The sequence below is a fragment of the Paralichthys olivaceus genome, chromosome 9 (genome assembly GCF_024713975.1).
Source record: "Paralichthys olivaceus isolate ysfri-2021 chromosome 9, ASM2471397v2, whole genome shotgun sequence".
In the NCBI taxonomy this organism is placed as follows: Eukaryota; Metazoa; Chordata; class Actinopteri; order Pleuronectiformes; family Paralichthyidae; genus Paralichthys; species Paralichthys olivaceus.
The window spans coordinates 7,485,818-7,511,624 of NC_091101.1; the positions used below are offsets into that span (position 1 = coordinate 7,485,818).

At 40.1% G+C, this 25,807-nt stretch overlaps 1 protein-coding gene across 5 annotated transcripts in view; it reads left to right on the forward strand.

The window, feature by feature from the left end:
* LOC109627179 (capping protein-inhibiting regulator of actin dynamics) overlaps positions 1-25,807 on the forward strand; it is a 43,248-nt gene that overhangs the window by 6,823 nt on the left and 10,618 nt on the right. Inside the window, exons 1-7 of one of the 5 annotated variants that reach the window (XM_020083643.2) lie at positions 2,527-3,146; positions 12,272-12,315; positions 17,546-17,628; positions 20,994-21,168; positions 22,310-22,436; positions 24,415-24,555; positions 24,658-24,714. In XM_020083643.2, coding sequence (XP_019939202.2) covers positions 12,272-12,315; positions 17,546-17,628; positions 20,994-21,168; positions 22,310-22,436; positions 24,415-24,555; positions 24,658-24,714 — 627 coding nt within the window. In that variant the 5' untranslated portion in view covers positions 2,527-3,146. Of the gene's footprint in view, positions 1-2,526; positions 3,147-12,153; positions 12,316-17,545; positions 17,629-20,993; positions 21,169-22,309; positions 22,437-24,414; positions 24,556-24,657; positions 24,715-25,807 lie in introns of those variants that run through there. The other 4 variants (XM_069531191.1, XM_020083634.2, XM_020083653.2 and 1 more) reach the window with 4 other exon arrangements.

Consider the following 25,807-nt stretch of genomic DNA (forward strand, 5'->3'; position numbering starts at 1 on the left):
ACCGAATGTATTGGTGGAAACACTGATTACACACATACATTAAAATGGTGGAAGTCTTTTGTGTACTTCAGCCTGAGAGGGTCCTTCTTGATGCTTTTTGGCAATGTCATGTGGAAGACATTTCAATAGTGTGTCTGTGTGTGTTTGTGTAAAGGAATTTCTCAATCCCTGCAGCATGATGTGGAGCTGCTGAGTTGTACAACTGATTCAGACTGACTGTCTTTGTTTACACACACACACACACACACACACACACACACACACACACACACACACACACACACACACACACATACAGTTCAGTGACTTGGACAGATTAAATCAATTTCAACATGTCTAAGTCACAATGAATCACTACATCAGTCTGGGCATGTAGGAATTGAGAAACTCATTCCATTGCCACCACTCTTCCAGTGAATGATTAATGTGACTGATGTGATTTGGAGGTTGTTGTCACTTTCTTGGGCCAATTTCCCTGCAGCTGCCTCACCACTACCACCATACTTAGTGTATTTGTGTTACGGAGTTCAGTTCAGAGGTCCTGCTTGGGTGTGGAAGCCTTTTTACTAGACGTAGATTTGGAAACTTTAACTTTAACGCTTAAAAAGTCAATTTGCTTTTACTATCAATGATTTACATAATCGTAGCCAGCTAGCTAAAATTGACTGCTTCTTTGAATCGTGTATGTCTGAGAGGATCGAGCAGCAGGGAGTCTCGGGATCAACCCTCTAAATTCACCTCGTAGCCACACACACACATAAGTCCTGGGAGCTGTACTCAGTTAAGCTTCCTACTTATCATGATTAGCTGCGACAGGCTGTTGCGACCGCTAGGCCTCCTAACGTGAGCGTTTTTTGTGTAAGCACTAGATGGACGGTGATATACAGTGAGTTTTGATGGCTAAAACTGATATGAAAGAGAAACCTTTTAATATACACTACGTCCTCTTTTATTCATCAACAGTGCTTTGCTGGTGGCACTGACACACACTATTCATGCTTTGCAGATACATTCAAAATCCGTCATGGTCCCATCACAAGCATCTGTCCTATTGATGCTGCCATCACTAAGTGCTGTATATTGATTAATAAAAAAAAAGGAAATCCATTGTATGAAAGTAGAACAGAATAATGTACCAGTGTGCTATATACAGAATTAATCCATAGTGATTCAACAATATAAGGCTTCTTTCTACGGATGACAACCTTTTAAGGAATGTTTCAACATTTTGATGGATAGTATTTCCTCAAATAGAAACAGGCATTAAGTAACATGTTCGGAAAAATAACAAGGCTAAACTTCTGGTGCCTGTCATATAATGTGCATGGCAGCTAAGCTTAACTTTTCTACCCAAGGATATGCAGGAGGCTAAACTGTGCAATAGCAGCTCGCACATTCTTGACCTGATGCAGCAAAATTATTGTCAAAACCTAAGAGCAGCCAAGCATGGAAATAATATCTGTCTAAACAATAAAAGATTTTTGAGAAACTGCAGCTACAACTTAAATTATCTCAGGAACTGATCCTAGCAGGTTAATATTCTAACCACTGGTCACACAATTGCTTAACAAGACCAGCAACCTCTATGTTTATTGGTTGAGTTGATTAGGTGTAGGCATGAAGATTGATGTTTGGTTAGAGTATAATATCAGGGTCGGCTAATCAGCAGGTATGTAGAGTTGGAAAAATAATATTTATCTTCTCACTATAACCAGCTGGCAGTAACCTGACATTATTTAAAGCATCTAATGTTTCACTACAAATCTCTGTCTAATTGCCATAGACTGTATTTATAGATGGAGGATGTGTCTCCACTCCCTTTCACTTTCCAGAACCAAAGCCAAAATATCCTAGATACGAACGCTGCCATCTTGCCATCGAAGCAGTGGCGATTGGAGGATAAAGCAGAGGTATAGAGGAGCTGTCAATCGTAACATTGCAGCCTGTTTTTATATCAAATGATCAATTCAAACCAAACTTGGTGAAGAAGTTAAGCTTGAACGTACAGTTCAAATTCAAATTTCAAATTCACAGTGTGATAAGAACTAACCAAGACGACAAAAACATCTTTGAGAAAAATGTATTTGACATCTTTTTAATATGTCCTGTCATCTCACAAGGAGGATTTGGGGTTATGGCCTGTACTTCAGCCAGCCACTAGGGGGTGATCAAGACACTTTGGCTTCCCTTTTGGGGGGCAGTCATCTTGTCCATCTTTGTATATCTTTTTATACCAAGTGTTGAGGCAGACCAGCCACAAGTTGGGGTACAGTCGTCTTATATGACTGTCAAAGGTACACAACTCAAGGGGTTGTTATAATACAACTGTTTCAGCATAGAGATAACACCTTGTCATTTGTCAGTTTATAAAATAATTCATTTTTAACACAACTAAACAGTGGACAGAGAAAAGCAGGAAGAGTAGAACAGTGTGGAGGATAAGGTCATGGGGGGCAGTCGCTTGTTCCCACTTGCCTCCTCCCTCATTCCTCCCTCTTTATCTTCCCCCTCCAGCCCTCCCTCGGCAGTATTACCAGCCGTGGTTACTCGGAGGAGAGGAGTGAGGCATGCAGCAGCCTTTCACTCATTTCGTCAATTGTTTTCCCTCTAGCTGACCACACGGCTGTCCGAGGACTTGTAATATACTAGCAAAGCCAGGATTAGACAGGGGAAAAAGTCCTTTTCTTGTTTTTGAAGACACGTCTGATCCTGATTCATTTCAGAAAGAGATTCCTGTTGTTCTGAATTCTCAACCTGCTGTATTACAACGTGGACTGCTTTTTGGAATTGGCTGTCCTGCATCAGCTTCTGACCTCTGGAGAAATGTCTGAAGTTTGACTTTAGTGAAGCTCCAAAGGGGGAGGAACCTCACAGGATGGTTTGACTTGAAGAGAGTCATCTACGCTTGTGTCCTACATCTTCTCTGCTGCAAAGAGGGAGAAGTCATTCGTTTTCAGGAAGGAAAAGGAGTGGAAATAAACCACCAGGTGTTGGATTTGAGGGTTTCATTTTCCACAGTCCAGGGAAAAAACTTTTTTTGCAAAGAGTGAGGACTTCTCCTATTTTGGGGGAAAGAATTTTCAAGCTTTCGCTCTACTTCAGTGTTGCAACATGGCTGGGATGTATGGGTGCTTCAGGGGCAGGAAGTAAGTTTCAATCATTAAAAAAATTGTTTTGACATCACACCTGACAACATAATATTGCTCATTCATATTGCTTCACCGACATGCCCAGTCTTATCATGAACATTGTTTCCAAATCCTTGTCAGGGGACAAGGGTGTTATTAGGCTCTTTAAAGAGATTTCTCATTTTCAGCACATAACAAAAAACCACTGACTAAAAGACAACGCAGGATTTATATTTTGTTAATGACGAAACACTCTAATACTTGAACTCCACATTCACAGATGGCCATATTGAGTTGAGCAAATAAATAAACCCGTCTTAGAGTGCACTGATTCTGATTTGCCTGTGGGGTTATTTCCCAGAGTTGTAACTTCCCAGAGTTACACACTGTTTTGTTGCAGCACTCTAACAAAACTTTTGTTTGTCTTTGTTTATTGAGACAATTGATGACTTGTAGTTGGCAGTGAGCTGTATGACTCAGAGCTGACTGACTGAACACTCTGATTCAACTAAAGTTGGATCCTGACACAGAATCAAGTGGATCAAATCATGTTGGTTTTCAATTGATAATTGATTTCTACAGCTATGAGATTTTCTTTTCATTTAAATCTGACATGTTCTGCTCCTGCTGATAGAACTCATCACTGCTTTAAATATAGGACTCTGGGCTTGGCAGTGTGATGGGGCCACAGAGGGTTCGTATAATGAGGGCCTTTAGCTTTTTGACTTCAGTAAAGAATCTTTTTTTGTACCAAAGCTTAACAGATGTGATGGTGGATACACTGACACCCACATCCACTTTCTTTGTCTTTCAGTATCATGACATGGCAACAATAAGTCTTTATGGCCACTCAGCAGAGTTGACCTAGACAAACATTTTGTTTGTGTGTGTGTGACACAGAGAAAGAAAGAGAATTAGAAGGAGAGGGGATGAGTTGCAAGACAGCTGCACACGGATTCCACTAAAGAACCACAACTGTGTTAGCCTGGAATTTACTGAAACCACAAATAACTCACCACAAACTGGGAATATGCAGAAATTGTTGATATAAAATAGTTGACCCCGACAAACACACAAACACACATAGTGTCTTCAAATTCAAACCATAAGACAACGCGGTTTCTGGCAATCCAAAATACATTTCTAAATTATATTCTTGTAACTTTTTGTCTTGCTTTGTTTATATCAGCTACATGTTAAAAACTGACAAACGAGCAGCCAACAACAAATGTAACTTATTTATTTTCAGTGTTGTCACAACTTATTAACTTACAACTATCGGAAAAAGTCGTGGCTCAACACTTGAGCATGGTATAAAAAAGAGCTGCTTATAAACAACTCTCTATCAGGTAAAAAGTTTAAGCGTGTTAAAATGGACCTTTTAGTATAAACCCTCAACTGCTTTGAGAACATAGCTGTTAAACCAGGTACAGCAGGCCTGTTGGATTTCACAACTTTATAAGAAACAATACAGCAAAAAAAAAAAGTGTTTAATGGGTGGTGTCTTACGTTCAGCCTTAACAAAACTAAAAACGCAGTTATGTTACAAGGAAAGCAATCTGCAGTTTTAAATATATTAACATTAAAATATTCATTTTATGTTTAGGTAGGACCTAATTATGTTAACGCTCATTTATTGCTTCTTCAGTAACAATCTTAAATTAGGTTGTTTTGTTTTTTTAAGAGAAATGTTGTGGCAGCATACAGATATTAGCACGCTGTAATAAGACAAGACGGCTGTGGAACTGATAAGTGAGTAAACAACACCCTGGTCAGAATGTATCTCAGTTCAGTCAGCTTGGCTGTGACAAAGACTATGCATACTGTCTCTGCCTGTAGTTTGTGAGATAACTAGGATACTTCAACTTGTAATTATGTGGGACTCTGATATTCCTCCACATGTGTCATACTTGTCATCTGTCTTAAATTGAGTTCATTATTGTCTTAAAAAAGTTTTGAATTTCACTTTTTGAAACCTGCAGAAACCCTGTTCTAGGTGAAATTAAGACGTATTCAAGAAGTTATGAATTCAGAATGGTACAACTTTAGACTGCATGTGTCTTGCATGAGAAAGAAGCTGGACTGGCATAACAACATGAAGAAGGTGCAGGGTTGATGGCTTAATTACCCACAACACAATTGGTTTTGCTGGAACATGTCAATTCACAGAGAGCAGAGCAGACGTAGTTTTCGCAATAGTGGGGCAGGTTCGACCCCATGTGCATGGTGGTTGCAATCAGGCCAAAGACAGGCGTGCGTTCTCTCTCTCTCACCAGGGCCCATCTTTCCCAATGCTTCCTTGATCCGTATGTAACCAAAGAGGGATGAGTTTGCTCAGCAGGAATGGTGATGCAGCTGTAAATGAATGTAGACTGTACAGAGTGACTGATGAGCATGTTTGGTCAGTTTCTGTCTGAGTCCATGTAAGGCCTGTTGCTAAGAGCGCAGCCCCATCTCACACAGGAGGGGACTGAAGATGGGGGAGAGATTGCAGCAGAAGAGAGAGAGCTTGAAGATGAGAGAACCCCCCCCCCCTACCCAAAATAAGCGTTTTTCAAATTGCAACCCACCCATAGGGATAAAAGGCTTTTTCAAGCCATTTGGAGTATGGCATTGTTTTCAACAGTTTTAAATTTGAAGCTAACATGGGAACTGTAGTTCAGTGCAACTTTATTAAGTAATAAATAATAAATGGGCCAAGGATCAGAGTTAGGATTTTAAGTGGGTAGACTGGTAAGATATAGTTACACACACACCTTAAGTTAACCCATTTGTTAAAATAAACACTATGCAACACTCTACGTTTATTGATCCACCATGTCCAGTGATTTGGTTAAAAGGTTTTTTGTAAGCTTGTGATTTTCCATGAAACTACTCATCCTCTGACTACTTTACCCTCATTGTGTTCCAACATGCGTAGACCTTGTTTCCAGCCAATGAATAACCATTGTTTTAAATAGTTCCTGTTGGATTACTACACTACTAGTCCAGATTAATACAGTAAGACATGCTGGACTAAGAAGCTAAGATTTATTTTCTTACTTTTCTCGGAATTTCTTTTCAACAGAAGGTCTTTGGTTTTGTTTCAAACTCTGTATCACTGTTGTTGCATGCAAACACTCACATAGACTTGGCACTCACTGGACTAAAACCAAACCACATTTTATAACTCTGGGATTTCCTCAGTTTACTTAACCAGGAGGAGATGTAACAAGTAATTTTGCTCACATTTTGTTTCTAAAACCAAGTGAGTCATATTTTTCAAGAAACTACGTTTCTCAGTCAAATACAAACCCAGATCATTGCAATACGTATTGGCTGTTACTACATCTGATTATGGAGGTAACCATCAGCTCTAATGCACTGGGATTTGAACATGCACAGATGTGCTGCATCATACATGGTCCAAAAATACAGTTTAAACTTAAATGTGTATACAGCACTTTCCAAACTGTTTAGCACTGGACTAGCCTTACCTGGCCTTGCTAATGTGACTCCTGGAATTCCAGTGAGGAATGCTATCATGCTGATGTAAACATTTTAGAAACATGGCATTAGTATGAAACTCCTGCTTCTGCTGTACAAGTTAATAGCAAAGCATTTTCCCATTCAGTACTGGACCCTTTAATAAATTCAACAAGTGCAGTACTGTCAATCTCTTAGATCCTTTTTTTTTCATTTTAAGGCATGGGACTCAAGGAATTCATTGTATTGAATCATATCCTCCTTATTCACTGGTTCCTGCTGACCAGGCAGGCATGGAATGGGTCAAGAAGGAAGTAGTTCAGTTCTACAGGCCATGTTCCCTGTTAGGTATATGTGGTTTGACGTGGGGTATAAACCGGCAGACAGAAAGAAAGGAGGGAATGTGAGACAATGACACAGGAGGTAAAGAATGGAGAATCATCAGTGGTGGAGGAAATAAAGAATTGTTGTGTTCAGCTGCGATATCTGGCCACATTCTTTATATACTTCTCATATCCTTTTATGGCCCTTGGAGATGGAATAGACAATAACAAAACCTCATGTAAAAGCTTTTTAACATGTGGGAAGAGAGTAATGGTAGAGTGAAAGATGTTTATCCTGGGAAGATGATACCTTTTTTTACGTGCTGTTCTCCCATACTTTTTAACAGCCGGAATTTTTTTATTCAGCTTTTTATTTCGCTCTGCTTTGTGGTCCTTCAGCAGGCTCTAGTGAATGCCCTGTTCCCAGATCAGCAACACAACGAGAAGCAGCGCATGTATCAGGATGATCATTTTAATGATTAATAGCATGCTCGCAGTACAGAAAAATTAATGATAATTTAGCTTGAACCTAAAATATCATAATTCTCTATAACATATCTAATTTATTCCAGCAGGTCAACTGAATATTATATCTTTATCACTTGTGAAAATTGGGTGCCAAAAATGGGTAAATCCACACCTCCTCAATTTACATTAGTTTCACAAGGCTATTTTATGTGGTGCACACACTTTGAAGTTGACATTCATGCTGGTTATGTCTGTATATACAACATCCCTGTCTACAGCTATATCTGTACAGAGTGGTTCAGCCCAATCCGCCTAGTTTATCATTTCAGCTGCCTGGAGAAATGCTTCTCTCTGAGTCATTTCTGCATCTTTCTCAGTCTCGCTGTGGAAATTGAAGGCTTGTGGTTTGTCATTGATCCGCTAACATCATATTACAGAGGCTGGTTCATCTGCAGTTCCTCCACTCAGTCTCTCATCTCAACCTACTTTGCAGGGACTCAAGTTCAGGACTTGTTTTTCTGTCTCAAATACAGTTTGGGGAATAGTTTGCACAGTTCTACGGCCAAGCACCTAAAAATGGGACTATTTTATGTCTCCCAAATAGACACCACAGTGTGTTGTGTTGATGGGGATCCACACTTGAAGTAAGAGACTAACAATGTTGTGAAGTTACAAGTGCAGAGCCTATTTTAAATGGGCTGTTTGTCTTCTCTGTGGTGGTGCTGGTTGCACCTTTCTCTGTTAAACTGTAAAAGTAGGTAAAAGTGCAGGTAATTGAGCCAAAGAAAGTAAAAAGCCTGAGGCTGCACCACCACTGCTTTGAATTGCATTTCATTTAGCTTTTATCCAAAGCGACTTACAATAAGTGCATCAACCATGAGAGTACAAACCCAGAACAACAAGAATCAATAAGTACAATTTGCTTCAAAAGAGCCAAACTGCAAAGTTCTACATTTAAGTGCCATATAAGTGCAACCACATTTTTATTGATTTTTTTATTTTTTTATCCAAGGTGTAGTCGGAGGAGATGTGTCTTAAGTCTGCAGTGGAAGATGTGTAGGCTTTCTGCTGTCCTGGTGTCAACGGGGAGCTCATTCCACCATTTAGGAGCCAGGACAGCAAACAGTCATGATTGTTGAGTGGTTAGTGAGGGAGCAGCAAGTCGACTGGCAGATGCAGAGTGGAGTGGACGGGCTGGGATGTAAGGTTTGACCATGTCCTGGATGTAGACTGGACCCGATCTGTTCACAGCACGGTACGCAAGTACTAGTGTTTTGAAATAACCAATGTAGGAAGCGGACTAGTGTGAGTGAATTTAGGTAAGTTGAAGATAAACAAAAGACTGGATGAGCTGCAGCAGTCCGATAGCACTAGCGGGTAGACCGGCCAGGAGGGAGTTGTAGTAGTCTGGGCATGAGAGGACCAGACCCTGGACCAGAACCGGTGTCGCCTTCTGAGTGAGAAGGGGACGTATTCTCCTGATGTTGTGCAGCATGTATCTACACGAGTGGGTTGTTGCTGTAATGTTGGCAATAAGGGAGAGTTGACTGTCCAGTGTCAAACCAAGGTTTCTAGCAGTCTTGGTGGGGTGACCACGGAGTTGTCAAAGGTAATAGGCAAAAATAGTTTGGTCTTGTCAAGGTAAATTTTCAGGTGGTGTGCGGACATCCACTGAGAGATGTCAGTCAGACAGGCAGAAGTTCGTCCTGCGACCTGCGTTTCAGATTGGGGAAAAGGGGAAGAGGATTAGTCGGGTGTCATCTGTGTAGCTGTGGTAGGAAAAGCCATGTAAGTGCTGCACAAAGAGCTGCTCACCTGTTGTTCAAAGTGTGGTGAAGCTCGAACCACCACCTGGAGAATTAGTTGTTGTTGCTGCTGTTGTCTTGAACATACTGTTGTTATGATGGACAAAGTCTCTAGCTTTGATGAGGTCCAGCCGCTTCGGCTACAGATCTCTGGTCACCTGTTCAATCAAATTTATTAATATTGAAAGTATTTTTTGTACAAATTGCACCAAAGTTGACACCTTGCACTTCCTCGGGTCCTTTAAAAACGAAGTATGATGCCGATAATATGAATGAACGATGTGTGAGCGATGTGTGAGCCACATACAGACAGATTTCTGGAATTAGAAGATGCATAACAGTTATATATGTTCTATGTATTCACCAACCTTTTTGTGTCTTGTTTTTAAAATGAAAAGAAAAATACTCTCAGCAGAAAAACACAGCAAACCCTCTCAAACTCTGTGATAGTCTGTGAATGAGCAGCTCTACTCGCGGTGATGGAATGTACGACAGAAAACAGAATTTCATTGATAAACAGCGGCAGCTCGTTGTGCTTTAACAGCTTTCACATGACTCGAGGTTCAGCTCTGCTTTCTCTGTGTACAACCACACAGCTAAGCAGTTTATTCTGTTTGAGCCAAATGGGAAATCATCACTGTAATTTCATCATGTTATCCAGGGGGAGAGGGCATTATTAGATTTATCGAACTTCAATCTGCAGCCACAGGCGTCGGATTTTATACATGTTTCACTCAACAATGGCAAAACATTTCTCTTAGAAACTTCCATACATGGTGCATTAGTCCTTTGCTAAGCTCTCAGCTTCTGTCCCTGCTTCTGATTCATTGTAAGTCGCTGTGCTCACTAATTGTTGTAGTAATGTAATCAGGTCTATATTAGCCCACTTAGTTAGTTAGTGCTGGTGGTACAGAGGGATTAGAGCTGGAGTGGATTTGTGTCGTAAACGCTATAAATCAAGTACGAGGCCTACTATTGAATTTCGTTTACTAGATGTCATCATTTTAGATAGACAAGTAGATACAGTCAGTACACTGAGAAATTATTTCAATACAAAATAAATGGACAGTGAGCAAATCATGTCAGATTCAGATATGATTTCCACTTCTTCCAGTCTTATCACATTTTTAGTGGCATGTCTCAAGCAATCTTTCCGTTATATAAATTTCCTGAACTACTTAGATTGGTGGAGACTCTTTACTCAGCCATTTCCTGGTTATTGCTTTCTTACTTGCTGGTTGTAGCATTTGTTGTATATATCTATGGAATTTTTTTTTAGCCTAGTTGGCACATTTCCCAGGTTTATTACTCCAACATTAAATTCAACATCTTTGTCAGCTGCAGTCAGACACCATGTCAGACATCTGCATGTCGGTGTTGCTAAGAGCCAGTTAGTCAGCATCATAAGCCTGTGGTACGATGAGTCTGGCACCACTACCTCCACTGAGGGATTAAGGCTGGACTAGATTGGATTTGCTTTACGTCAGGACAGGATCCTTGTGGACATGTGTGTTCATGAGTCTTCATCATTCGCTCCCTTGTTTGTCTGGATTTCTCTTTAATTTGCATTTATAGTTTCCTCCCCTGATAACAGCTCTCTTCCGAGACACTGGTTGTTTTCACTGTTTATACCTGGAGTCTGTTCAGTCATGATGCATCTGTGTGGTTGACATTTGGACTGTGTTCTGACCACATCAGTTGGACGAGACTTCATTTACAGCAGATGGCATGGCACTGAGGTGCGCGCGTGCGTGTGTGTGTGTGTGTCTTTGTGTGTGTGTGTCTTTGTGTGTGTGAGTATGTTAATGAGGTTATTTCAAATGTCTAATAAAGGCAGGCCTCCTACTGGTTTGAATACCTCTATGTGTTAATCAGTTCTTATGTAATGAGCCTGATACACACACACATTTAAACACTCACACAAACATTCCCATACGCGCACACACGCCAACTCATTGGCTTCCAAATAAAGCTAATGATGTGCCTGAGAGTGTTTACACTGGGCTGCGATGTTGCAGAAGGATTAGCATCTGAAATAAAGATAAAGTCAATAAACAGCTGCCAGAAAACTGTCTGGGAACAATGCAGGATGAAAAATGTTCATAATTAAAAAGTGTTCTCAAAGAAAACAATGCTCCCTGAAGCCAGGCAGAAAATGAAAACAAGTAAAGCTCTGAGATGACTGTTGTGGTTTTGCATTTCGTAGAATAACAAGTTCAGTTCATGAAGTGATGTAACCTGCTCTTATATACGAGGATATAAAGTAAAGTGGGAGCTGCAGCTTGTTAAATGCCACACTGTGTCTGTCGAATAGAGTTTTGAGAAACTGCTCTTCATACGATTATAATGTTCTTCACACCCTCTTTAACATGTCAGATGTTACTATGTCATATTACGTTCAGCTCGTGCAATATATTTGTTTAACGCAGCAAAACAAATATGTTGTCTCTTGGAATGGTTCTGATATTGTCCCTCTCATTTTTATGAGGTGGACAGAATATTCGGCTTTCTCAGAGAAATTACATTTCAAATAAGTGCTTTCATTTGTTGATTTAAAACACTTGGTTGTGCTGATGACAAAGTCTGAAGTTATAAAGCTACCACAAGCTGCCATTATAAAAGCTATAAAGCTCTTCAAGCCTTATTTTCTTCTCTAATTCACAAACTTCTCTCAACCCATCTGTTTGCTTATTTGCACTAACATGTGTAAGTAGGAAAAAATCTTCCTATACTTTCTTTGGTTGAAACCCTCAGCACAGCTCTACGCCTGTGTGTTTACTCTGAGTCTGTTTTGCCTTTTTTCTCTCTCCTGCTAATATTCTTCTGTTTATCTAACTGAGTCTTCTTTCTTTTCATGCTGCTCTTTCCCACAACCCCTCTCTCTGACCTCCTCCCTCCTTCTGTCTTGTGTTTGTCCCTGTTCTCTGTTTTCTCACTGTCTTCTCTCTCACTCCTCTCTTATAGATGTGTCCCTGACTCATCCTCTATATTTCTCTATACTTCTCTTGTCCTCCTCTCTTGCTGATCTCTCCTCTCCCTCTTTTTTTCTCCTTACCCCATCATCCCTCCATCCTTCTCATAGATGAAGCGGAGGATGTCACCATGGGGAGCCGGCCATGGGCGCAGGTCAGTCATGTTGACCCCTGACCCTCTGATCTTGAACCTGACACTTGCTTAGAAAAGTAAAACACACATTAATCTTTGACCTTCTCCCTCTTTTGTAGAAACTCGTCTGTGTGTTGCCTTAAAGTGAGACACCCTCTCCTTTAAATGAAATTTGAAACTGCACTTAGAAGGAAGAGTTTAACATTTTGGGAAAAACACTTATTTTCTATCTTGTTCCGAATTAGAATTTGAGAGGATTGATACCATGTTGATATCTGCATGTTAACTACAGGATACAACTTTAGAATAGTCTTTGTTAGCATATTTCTACATTTTGCTTTTTTACTGGCTTTCTTCTAGCTAACTAAGCTAACTGCCTATAGTCCTGCAGCATTGCAGACATACCTCTACAGCGTTTCCAGATGGGCAATGTTGAAGTATGAATGTATTTTGGGGGAAATTATCCAAGAAAATACCTTTATTATTAATAAATAATAAATACATTGTTTATTAATAAAGAAAACTTTCATAAAACACACAGCATTTAGATTTACAAATATTTTACACTGCCCTAAATCAATAAAATGCAGAAGAGATAGAAGAGAGTGTATATCACCATATACATCATCACAACAAGCATGCGTATACCCAGACCTTTGTTTTTATTATGCTGATAAATACATTGAGTCTGGCTCTGCTATGGTTGCCTCCTGTTAAAAAAGGTTTTTCCTCTCCATAGTCACCAAGTTCTTGCTCATTGTAAGAACTGTTTCAGGTATAGAGATAATGTATGTTGCGGTTTTTGCGTTATACAAATAGATATTAGCAAAATGCTCTCTATTTCATTGCATGATCCAAAAGTTGGTTGCAGCTCTCAGTCAGTTTACTGTTTAATTCTTCTCTTCAGATTTTAAGATAATAGCCGTAGCTCCTAAAATGTTAAACTACCCCTAATATACTGTAGTTAGGGTATCAGTTGTTATATTTCCAGTGATGAATGAAATGCCCTGATATTTAGGATAACTCAGCACTTCACCCTAAAATATCTCAACAGAGAGTAAAAGTACATTTTATCATGTTACTTTATTTTTGTGTATGTATAGTACGTTCAGTTTCCCCTCCCGTCACAGTTGTCCAGTGGTGGTGTGGTTGGGTGTTTCCCCTCTCTCTCCTTCACTCCCTTGTTTTCTGAGCTCATATCAAAGACAACATGTGAGCATCTGTTTATCTGTTTGTTTCTGTCCATCTGTTTCCTAGAGATGTTATTAAGGCTCTTGAACCTGTGTGTGTGCGTGTGTGTGTTGAACTATTGGTTGTAGTGTTCCTGTGGCATCAGACAGGAAATGGATCAGTCCAGTGTTATCAGCTCATAACAACAACTTCAGCATGTGTCTTTTCATGGCCACAATATTACAGACAATAAACTGAAATAAAGAAAAGTGACAAAGTTTATTTGTATGTTTGTGTTTCTGCTGCAGTTCATGATAAATGAGAAGAGGGTGTTGTTGATGATTGTCGTGACTCTAACAAGGGTTAAGATGATGGTAATAGCTAATGATTATGTAATGGTAATACTGACGCAAGGCCTTCAGCACGTCAACAAACCCAGGAATGTTCCATCTGTTTCTATAATACAGACTCACTGTAAACACAGTTGACAAGAAGCTCTCCAGCCGCTTCCCTAATAGAGAGAAGGAGCCTGTTCACTCCAACAACAAACATAAAAAAACATGTCTGTTCCTGCAAACGCTCCAAGAAGAAACAACGATTTCTCCACCATATTAGAATACATTGTATTATAGTGTCTTGCAAAAACAAACCTAACTCAAGCTCAACTTCCCAGTTTTCCTGTGAAGCTATCAACCATATCACATGGTCTTCATAAGCGGAGTTTGCTCAGTTGTCATGGAGACGGTTCTTCTGATAAACAAGCTCAATAGTTACTGTTATGATTTTATACAGTGCTTTAAGGACTTCTCGTCTGTGTTGTCTTACAGTTATCCAAACTATATTTGTGGTTTGACCTGATACCACCGTCATTAGTTACGTAACATGTGAAGAATGAAATTAGTTTTAATGTTATTACTTCTCGTCATTTTAGATTGAGGTTTTTTATTCAATTTTCTGCTCCTAGAAGATTTCCTTTTGTTGGATAGGAAGTGGAAAAAAAGGATATTTTGCAGAGTTGAATGAGACATTTGATACCACTAATATTTGTATGAGAAGCAGGAGGTTAGCTTAGCTGAAGTGTGGCTGAAGAGTGTGGTATTTTTTACATATATATTTTTTACTTCTTCTATTGGACATTCTCTGTGTAAAACTTTTGTCATTTATATATATGTATATATATATATATATATTATAATCTTCATATAATTTGTTAATTGTTAGTAAAATTATTGCACTAGGCTAGCTTTTCTTCCTACTTCCATGCTAAGCTAATCGTCTCCTATAGCTCTAACTTATCATATCAAACAGAACAATCTTAGAAATGTACATCTCAGCAAGAACCAAATAAATGCTATTTACCATAAAACTATTATTTTAAGGCTGAATACGTTTATAGGTCATGCACTCTCAAAAGAAATTAGAATTGAATTACAATTATTTAGAGCTTTTTAAGTAACACTTGTGCGACACGTTGTAACTAAATCTTGAGACCAAGAGGATGGATGCACGTGTCCCTGTTAAAAGTGATTGATAGATTTACATATAGAGTTGACAGTATAGGATGTGAAGTTAGTGATTAGAAACCAAATTACTTTTAATTTAATTGTGAGCTTTTAGTTTAGCTGGTCTCATTGTCCTTTTGACCTGTGTTCGCTTATGTGATATTGCACATCTACATAGCCTTGTAGCCAATCACACCATATATTCAGGAAGCTTAATGGCTTGAAGCTTGTAGTTATGAAAAGTTCCTTTATTAAGTTTGGCCTAAGAAAACATTCCGTTCTCTCCTCTCCCCAGACCCTGTTCCTACGACCTTCATAACATCTGTGAAAATGACTGCACCAACATTAATGGTGACACAGCAACAATTATTCTGAGATATCAATTTACCAACCACAATATCAGTAATGAGTCGGCTTCCTGCCAAACTGTGCAGGAAATCGTCTGCATACAGTGCATAGCTAATTAGATTTGAGACTAGAATAGGGAGGCAAGAAAACTTGGTGAATTAATGGTCCCTCTGTATGAGAGAGAGAAGCTGGTTCATCATGCTGGGGCTGAACTCTCACATGACCTCAAACTTCCTGTCTGCTGGAGGAGGTTCAATAACTGTCCTGTTAAATCAAGGGCAGTGACTGATTAAAAATCCCATAAGAAACTGGGTTTGCAGATCAATGCTTTTACATTTCTCATCATGTTGAAACTTATCTGACACTGAGATCTGATACTGTTGCCTCAAGCAGCAAAGGTTCATGAAGCAGCCAAAATCTAATGCGCTGCATGTCGATCCTTTTTTTTCCTCTTCATTCAAGAGCGTGGTCTTTCAGTTTAAGAGCAGGACTTATTGACTTCAAGAACAGAACTTGTAATGCTTTCACTCAAAACCCTGCGCTCACAATTTACCCTGTTTGTGCTTGAGTTTAATGCAGTGCAGCTTCAGCTCTTCTCCACACCTCTTTGTAAAACGTCTGGTCTCTGATTTTTTTCTTCTGCTCTTGGATTTTTTGTGTGTGCAGTCTGTCAAAATTCACTATCCAATAGAATGCCAGGTGTAGTGTTGACAAATAAGATTGTCCCACCCTTGTAGTAGGTGTGTCAGCTTTAATTCTTCTAGAGTCCCGTACGGTCAATTACTTTAACTGGGTTCATGCAATCCAGCGCTCCACTGCTTTATCATTACACCAGCTTCCTGTCTGTGTGCTTGACACTATTGGAGTGGTCCCTGGTCAACATGGAGCAGCAAAATCCAGGATCTTTTTACTGCATAGAAACACTGTTTCTAGCAAACAAGATACACTCCATCCTATTTAATTTTATGAAGAATAGTACCAACAGCAAAAATAACAAAGTAATTTGTCACTACTACACCTGACATTTCACTGGTTGGAGGATTTTTGAGTGGCACAAATAAAATCCAAGTGCAGAAGTTTCATGTGCGCACAGAAGCAGCGAGGAGAACAGCACTATATATGTAGAAGCTGGAGTGCAGGAAATGTGAGTGTAAGCAGGATATGTTTGAATGTTAGCACAGGTTTTTGAGTGGGAGCATTTCAATACCATAATGTGAAAACAATAGCTCCTGCTCTGAGTGGGAACAAACCTCCATATCCATGCTGCTATACAATGAGAGATTGGTTTGTTATATCACTTCATGTCTGTTTGAGTTTGTGTTAGAGGTTGCTGGGCATCTGCTGGTGCTGAGAGGTGAATGTTTGAGCTGACAGAAGTGGATGGCAGAGCGGAGCAGAAGACTGGAAACATAGCTGAGATGCCTCCGTTGAGACTGTTTGGATTGTAGTGAAGGATTGGGCTGCAGCTTGGGTTTGCTCCGGACTGAAGTGTAACGCAACAGCTTGGGTTGGAAGAGAAGTTTAAATAACACATTGAGGTTCATCTCAACAATTTACATAAGACAGACTGCGCATGTTCAGTTTTTGAGAAATGAAGAAATAGATGGATGTTAACGCATTCAGGAAATCGTCCAGCAGCTTTATGAGACTATTCTATAGGTGGTTGCTCACTCCAGGCGACTATGTAATCCTTCAAATGAACTTAGGCTGTCTGCTGAGTCCTTTGTGAATTCACATGTTATCATCAACTCAAGCCAAGCCACTCTCACTCACAGTCACGACACTCCCAAATGGGACTTTAATCACATTGTAATCCAGCGAACCTGATCACATTGCAAGTGGTCAGGCTGCCGTATGAGCGATATAAGGAGATAGGGGAGGATTAAGATAAATACAGCAACAGGAGACACAAAATAGACAGTCTGAGCCCATTGGGCTGCTGATGACTCAGTGTTCACCATGATTCATTTATCAAGTCCCAGTGGAATCGAGTTGTGACTGCACAATTAAATCTGTTGTCCAAAAGGGATTGAAAAGAAAACTCTAAGGATTTAAGGTGTATTATGAACAATGATCTGTGTTATTGTAAAATTACCTCAGCTTTTATGTGCAAAATATATAAATCAGTCCAATGAATCCTGTGTCAACTACATATTAGTATTAGTATGACAGAAGAAATTCTGAGGAACAGTAATGCTGATCCCTGGCTTCTGTCTCTGTCTCCTTCCCAGCAGTGACAGTGCTGCCATGGCATCAGGACCTCCAGATGTGATGGCCAATCAGGAGCCTGCCGAGGTCCAGGAGGAGTGCTCAGGTAACAGTTTGATCACATGTTCAGTCAATGTTTCGTTGGATAGCTAATGTCATGTATTATTACGTACTCACAGTGCCCTTCACTTAAAACGCATGATATTTTTTTGCCTCCAGTTCAAATGGATTTAGTTTTTTCCCATATTCTCTAAGGCTCTGACAGCTGAACACTAAGTTAATATAGTGTCAATCTTTAAATTCTGCAGGTGCCACATTTGTGTTCTGTCAGGAGTCCCAGATTCAGTTAAGGATAAACATAACAAAGCATGTTGGTGTCAGATCAGGCTGGATCAGTAGAGAGTGAGGTTAATCAATCCAGATCTTCTTACTGCTGCCGGCAGGAAATCAAGACACAGAGAAAGTTATCATCATCATCTCCAGCTCATAAAGGCACACACACACACACACACACACACACACACACGTCTAAGTGGAAACAGTGTTCCGTGCCTGAGCTCCTGTCATAAATTTGACAACCTCTGACTCTGACAGAAAGAAATTAAAACCAGAAAAAAATGCTTATTATGGGATTTACATTTGTATTGATTAATTCAAATTTAATAGATTTATTTTTAATTTCTGATTTGAATAAACAATCACAATCTGTTCCAGAGAACTGATTTTTGCTTTATCAGACTTTATGAGGTTTAATCAATGACAGAATGTGAGGAAACATATGACATTCTGATTCAAACATCACTCAAACCCTTACGTAATTCAAACTACTGGAGGGGAAGTTGAAAACAGAGATAGCTCATGTCAAATAGTAACATCATCCTGTTCTCCTTATGCATGAGAACATACTGCAGACCTCTACTTCCTCTTCCTCCTCTTCGATGCTTCTCCTCTACCTTCCTTCCTCCCTGCTTCCCACTTGCAGTAAATGGAACATTAAGTGTGTCACTTTAGGAGACTTTGTGAACTTGCCAAATAAAACAAAAGTGACCATGTGCTAACTTTTCTATAATGAAGACATGTTTAAATCCCCTGTACTTGTCTTCTTCTGTCCACATTGTTTCCCAGTCAAAGGTCACCATGTTCCCATTGTGTAAGCTCCCCCTAATACTGACCTTAGCCTGCTTTAAAATCCCCACAATAGTATTATTGAGCGTGTGTGTGTTTGCCCGCATTTGTGATTGAAAGAATATTTATTGAGAAATTACAGTATCCAAGCCATACAATCACTGTGCTACACTGACCTTCCATTGAAGCGGTGGCCTTTTCAAACTGTCTGAGGGCAGACCTTTAGCTTAATAGTGTATTGTGCCTAAAATAGCACAATAAATGGCACTGACTGGTGTTTCCCACTGATTTTGGCAGTGCAGAGAGGCCTCTGAAGCGTCATCTAAAGCATGTTGGATGCTCCTCAAGTAAACAGAGCAGTTCACTTTGTGCCCTTAGACAAAAAAGAGAGGAATATGCAGCCAACATTCCTTCATGAAAACTGGATTAAAACTGTATTTTCAATATGTGGCAAGTCATCAAAATGGTGTATGAGCTAAATGTGTCCATCCACAAAGAAAAGACAGCTTGTGACTAATATGTTATCTATAATAGGCCTATATAAATTGCATTGTAAAAAGAATGGTAGAGTGTATACCTCCACCAAGGCCCAACAGCTTTTTAACCTAATATGCCAGATTTATTTTCATCTAGGTCCATTAATTATTTGAAATGAATTATAAAACAACATCTTGCAATATGAAAGAATGCTATTGAAATTCCTGTATCTGCACCAAAATGTAATAGCCCTGACCCATGCCACATCCTTCAAGCAAGTTTCGTAGGAATCTTAGTTTTTGCGTAATCCTGCTGACAAACAAATCAAATCAAATAAATCCTCTTAATTATTTTGGGATGTCTGCTTGAGAACATCTAAAGTACCTTGGTCCCAGTACCAGGTTTAGATTCCAGACATGTTTTATTTGTGATTTTGCTCCAAGCAGAAAATATATATGTAGAGAAAGGAATGCTCAAGGATTCCCCACTGGTAGAAGGACAAACATGACACAGCCAGTAGGTATAAAAAGAATGTGTATCTTTTTAAAAGCTCTTCTGGAACTATTCTGTAGCCCAGGGGTGTGAGTCCTCAAAATAGTTGGATCGCAGTTGTGCTGTTGTTCTTCTCCTCTGTTTACAGTTTCTCCCTTTATGTTGTCTTTGGTGATTAATATGTCTGTGCACTGTTAGCATATCCAATTACTTCTCCATTAGAGGGGAATGTTTGTATCAATAAGTAAATGCTGGTGAATGTATTTATGTAATGCTTTTCTAGATGCTTTTCTTGATAACCGCTCATCACACTCTGCCTCTATGTGCAGCACTCTCTCTATCATACACCGCTCACACACTGCCGACACAAGTGTTAGGGGCAATTTGGGGTCCTTAGCCAAAGCTGCTGTAATGAGTGACTGTTTGAATTGAAGTGTTCATTTGCAGTCCCTGGTCAGTTCAGAGGTTGTAGAATCTAACATCTAACAAAACTATAATCACTGATAACAAGTACCTGATTATCACAGATTTAGCTCTGCACACTGGATGATGGAAAAATAACCAAAAGTTGATGCAAAGGAAACAGACACATCATCCATTCATTATAAACTAAACATTGTTTCTCCTGGTCCAAATCTGGTGCCTACATTACCCACAACGCAACAGCTGTACTAGTATACTAGTAGTAGCTTATGCATCCTGGAGCCTCAAGCAGAGGCTAAACACAGACTTAATCCCCAAACAACGCAGACTTAAGTGACCTCAGCTGATGTCATTCAGACGGACTGTGATGTGTAAAATCTGACCAGCTTAAAGCCAGGCGTGTTTCAGTACAGCCTTGCAGAACAGTGGATGCAGACACTTCAGATGTAAGAGAAGGGGATGTGAATTTGTCTGTGTTCACTGTTTGAAAAAACTTTGAGACAGACCACAGCCCTGTCGATGTGAGGGACACGGGGAGGACCAGTGGGAATTTCAGGCTCTGGATGAATGCATCTCTGACTGAGAGCAATGAAAGCAGTTTGTAGCTGTTTAAGGACTTGTTTAAAGAGTTGTTGAGTTTTCCACTGCAGCGTTAATGGACATGCCCCCACTGTGTGTGTAGGTGTGTGTGTGTGTGTGTGTATGTGTCTTTATATACGTGCAACCACATCTTTATGTGTGTGGTTTCTCCTGAGGTGCCTACCTGAACACATGATTCATTACTGTAACTAGAAGACATATGAGGGCAGTGAGTAAAGATGCTGTGTGTAATCCTTGTTAACATGTGACTGTGCAGTTGTAATGCTTCACTGTTGTGCTGTCAGGAGAGTGTAACTGCGATGAGGGCTGTGCCAGTGTTTTAAATGTTCTTTCTCTCTGCCTCTTTCTTCTCAGGAAAGAAAAAGTCCAAGTTCCAGACTTTCAAAAAATTCTTTGCCAGGAAGAAGAAAAAGGAGCCTTCAGCTGCTGGAGAAGACACGGGCCTTAAAGCCAGCCAATCGAGCGACAATGTCAGCAAAACATCAGAGAATAACGCACTCACCCGATCAGAGAAGGATAAGGGCTCTGGGTAAGATTGGACCCACACACACATGCATATAGAAATACAAACTGGAAAACCATGGCACTCTTATTCAAAGGTCTAATATATATATATATCACTGTAAAATTACTGTTTCAAGTACTTCTTTTTGGGTTATTTGTGGAATAGATATGTTGTTATACATCCTGTATCTCACACGTCCTCACCACTGTTGTAGAGCAGCTAAAACGCGGCCACATTTCAATATAGATGGGCAGAAATTAAGATGTTTGGAAACAGTGACATAGACGCCCCCAACCTCTTTGCGATTGGGTCGTTTCTGTCTCGACGTAACCTTTGGTGATTTCTCTGGCTCCTTTCAGTTGACCTTCCAGAAGAAGACAACCGGCATTAGCCTTGGCTACCAGTTTAGAAAACAACATGGATAATCAATTACAAGCATTGCTTACCCTGTTGTTTTAAGATTAGCTTTTATCCGAACAATTCCAGTGTACACCGGACCTTCTTGTTTACACCGGTACACACATGCCTTGTTTACCTGAGTGGTCAAGCGATCGTGTTTTCAGGCGTGTTAGGATGACTAAAACTAATACGGAGCCAAAACAGTTGTGTGGACAGAGATCGTTTTGAAAATGTGGTGGTATGTATGTAGCCTCAGGTGAGCTGAAAAGTTCCTCCCTCCATTTAGATAAATATCTCCACTTGAGTTAAAAAGATCAGAGGTCATTTAAAAATGGAAGATAGTGTTTTAACATCCTTCTCCCGTTCTGACAAACTCGTGGCTTCCTGTTTTCGTGACAAGTAGTAGAGTGTCTCTTCCTGTGGACACTCCTGATTTCCTCAGTTTTTTTTTTAAAGCTGTGCCACTTCCTGCCACAGCTTTGCTGACTTCTCCTCACTCAGGATTTATCCACTCCACATTTTTTGAAGCTGTCTGGTTTTAGAAAAACAACCAAAAAACAAAGGAAACATCTCACTGTAATTGAAATGTCTTTGTTGGTAAATGACACAAATTTTAAACCCACATCATTGTTACTTATATGTGATTTCTTCCAAACCAGTGACCCATCCCCACATGCACTTCTCTTTTATTTAGTTTATTTAGTTTTAGAAGCTGTGAAAATCTCCTCTGTGGTTTGTTTATTTCTTCCTCTTCCTGTCTCCAAAGGTCAAAGATCAGCCTGGGCTGTAAGGCCTTGTCCCACGACTCTGTCTTTGTTTCTGACTCATCGGAGGCCAATGAGGCTCTGGGGGCATCTCAGGACAGCATTCACGGGAAAGTGAAATCACTACAGGTAAATCATGCCTGGTCTTTTATTTTGAAATACTGTTCAACTCATGGCGACAGGTTTGAGCTCCTGTGAATGAGTATCTGGCTTGAGAGAGATCGTAAATCCCTGCGATGTCAAGGATGCCGCAGTGACGCTGACCCGCCTACGGAGGCAGGAAGGAGAAAAGAGGATTTGAGTGCAGAGGTTAATAAGGAACAATAAACAAATAAAGAATCGTAGTCTGTGAGTTTGGACATGAGGACATCTCGCGACCCAGGCTGCTCTCTGCTGTCATGAACAGTATAAATCAATAAAAGGAGTTGACAGAAAGACAGTGGTACCAGCTGGCCTCCTCTTTATTATATTTAGTTTGTGTGATTCCCCCTCAGGGATGTGAATGTAGAATGAAATACACTCACACAGTCAGAACTCCGATGTAGATACACATGTAAAGCCTTGTGATGTGGTAAACGTGACAGAGACAGGCTGAGCAGATGTGTGCTACAAAGAAAACAAACAGAATAAATGTCCGTCACAACTAAAGTTTAAAATGGGAAGACATGAGCCCAAGCTGGATTGAAAAATTTAAAGTCACTCATTATCTACTCACCATTATGGAGGGCGGGTGAAGTGTTTGAAATCACAGTACAGTTGCAGTTAATAGTGACCTCTTCTTCAGAAGTAATACAATAATAGAAACATAACATGCCTCCATACTGCTCGTGTGAGATTCATCAACTTGAAACGAGGTAACGTAAACCATGTTTTTAGAATAAAATTCCACTGATATGTTCCTACGAGGTGCATTCATGGACCCTCCGACACACCATTGTGTAGCTATGTCCACAATTTTAGACACTTCCCGGGGACTTTTAGGCTTAATATGCCACCACACGAGCAGTATGAAGGCATGTTGTGTTTTTTCTGCTGTTTTATTACATCTGAAGTTTAGGTCACCATTGACTTCAATTGTGTCGGATTCGGCTGCTGCAAAGTTTCCTTCTGAGACTCCAAAAATGTTTTGTGGACTCAACACTTCACCCACTTCAATATGTTACAGGGTGCATGGAAATCTGATGAACAGGGCAACACTGGAAATGCATATAACATGTTGTCTCACTTCAGATAATGTTGGTTTTAAAATTTTCAAATATTGGCCATATCACTGTCCTAAAGGTCAATTCACCAATATGGCCCTTATATGTTAGATACTGCTATTTTGTGGATAATTCAAACTTGGTTATGTAAATAAAGTAAATTTCATTGTAAGCAACTGCAAATGGTGCTAACAGTGAAATAACCTTTTCCTGTGTCCTTATCTGAGTTGGAGCTCCAATGTTTGAATTTGTTAAAGTAAACGTATCAACTGGAGTACATTAACTAAACTGTACTGCTCTGTGTCTTTCTTATCAAGGAGGTGTGTGTTGTGTGTGGTGTGTGTGTGTGTTAGTGGTCAGCCCAGATGAAGAAAAGCTGTTTTGTCCTGTGTTTGCTTTGCACCTGAGTCAGTGAGACCTTGAGTGACTGATACACGGCAACATTTAACAGACAGATAACGACTCTGTTAGTTTGAGTTTCTGTGATACCTACCACACACACACACACACACACACACACACACACACACACACACACACACACACACGCGCACACACACACACACACGCACACACACACACCCAGATTAAACCCCTTTCTCATAGAGAAAGTGCTGCACATAGATGCACTGTATAAATGTGTGTGTGAGTGGGTGAATGTACAAGATGGCGGCTTTCATATCTAGGATATTTTGACTTCATTTCTGGATAGAGGGTGGAAGTGGAGGAGATGTGTCGTCCATCTTTAAATAAAGTCAATGGCCCCTACATACTTAATAAACTTTGAAAACACAATAACTCTCTTCTGTATTATCTACAAGTGTATGTTTCAAGATTTGGAATTCTTAAATAAATGAAATTCATGCACTATGTACAGGTTTTCTAATTGTGTGTTTTTCCTGCAGCTCCAGTTGAAACAGGCCATCAGACTGGGCTCTCCTCCATCCCTGATGTGCGTGAAGCGGGCAGACGATCCAGGAACCATGTCAGAAGATGATGGTCTGCCCTGCAGTCCACCTGAATACACCACTCTTCACACAGCCATGGTAACGCATATTACTGAATGTCATTACACATCTGTGCCAGTCCAGCTGGCTGCAGACCGCACTGCTGCCACACTCACTCTGCTCTCTATCTCCATCTCTCAGAATCAGGCTCAGAGGAACAGTTCGATCAGTCTGGAGGGAATAGATGATGACGACCAGGTAAATACAAATTTACGAGTGCTCCACACTCTGTCGTCACAGTCGAGCCACAGACCCATTAATTTCATCCTTTAAATTCCAAACATTATTCTTCCTAGTCAAAACTTTACATTACCTATGATGCAACTTGGCCGCCAACAGTTTGGTCGGAGATTTGGGTTGTGCTGTTTGTGGCTAATGTAGCCTTTAGCAGAGATGAGTAGTGGGCTAAAGAGGTCTGTTACATTCACTTCTTTCTTACTCCTCGCTGCCATGCAGATTCATTTTGTCTTATCAATGGGTTGGTGCAGAGCCTCTGAGTCTCCCAACAGTTTGTGTGAAAATACTGTCAATTAGTTAACACTGAACTGTGTGAGCCACTGATAAAATGTGCCGGATGTTCAACAAGTGGTTTATGGTGACATTTGGAATCTCACCATGACAAAACCTAAAAGCCCTACAAAGTATCGAAAACACCTGTATTCAGTACTGGTGGATATGGCAGCTTATGACAGATTTACATTCAACAGAGCAACACTGAAGGAAATAATCTCTATATTTCTCCTGGCAGCTGTAGCAAACAAAAGAAGGCCATGGCAGAAAATCCAGCATTGTTATAAATAAATTAGTGCCTCATCAAATTCAATATGTGCTCCAACTGACACTGTAGCTGAAAACAAATTCTAGTACTTGAGGAAACCAATCACATGTTAGGCTTTTTGTTTATTCTCATCAGCAGCTAAACAACTATTCCAATCATCTCTTACTGCGATTTATAAAGACCAGGAGGAACCTGCAGGCTCCATGAATGAGGAGCTTTTTGTCATTTCTCCTCAGGTGACTATGATGGTGAAGAAATCTCATGGAGTCATGCTCGACTCTTCACTGACGCATTAAAGCCCCTGTTGATCTCTTTCTCTACACCACCTCATTTTTATCACTCTCTCAATCCCCATCCTGACTTACTCTTTCCTGCTTTGTCAGTCTCCTGACCGACTGAATGAGTGTTTGTGATTCACCCCATGTGACCTAAAATGTCACATATGCTCCATGACAACACTGTCACTTAGAGCAGTTCACTTTATTAATGGACAGAGATTAGTGCCAGTTCATG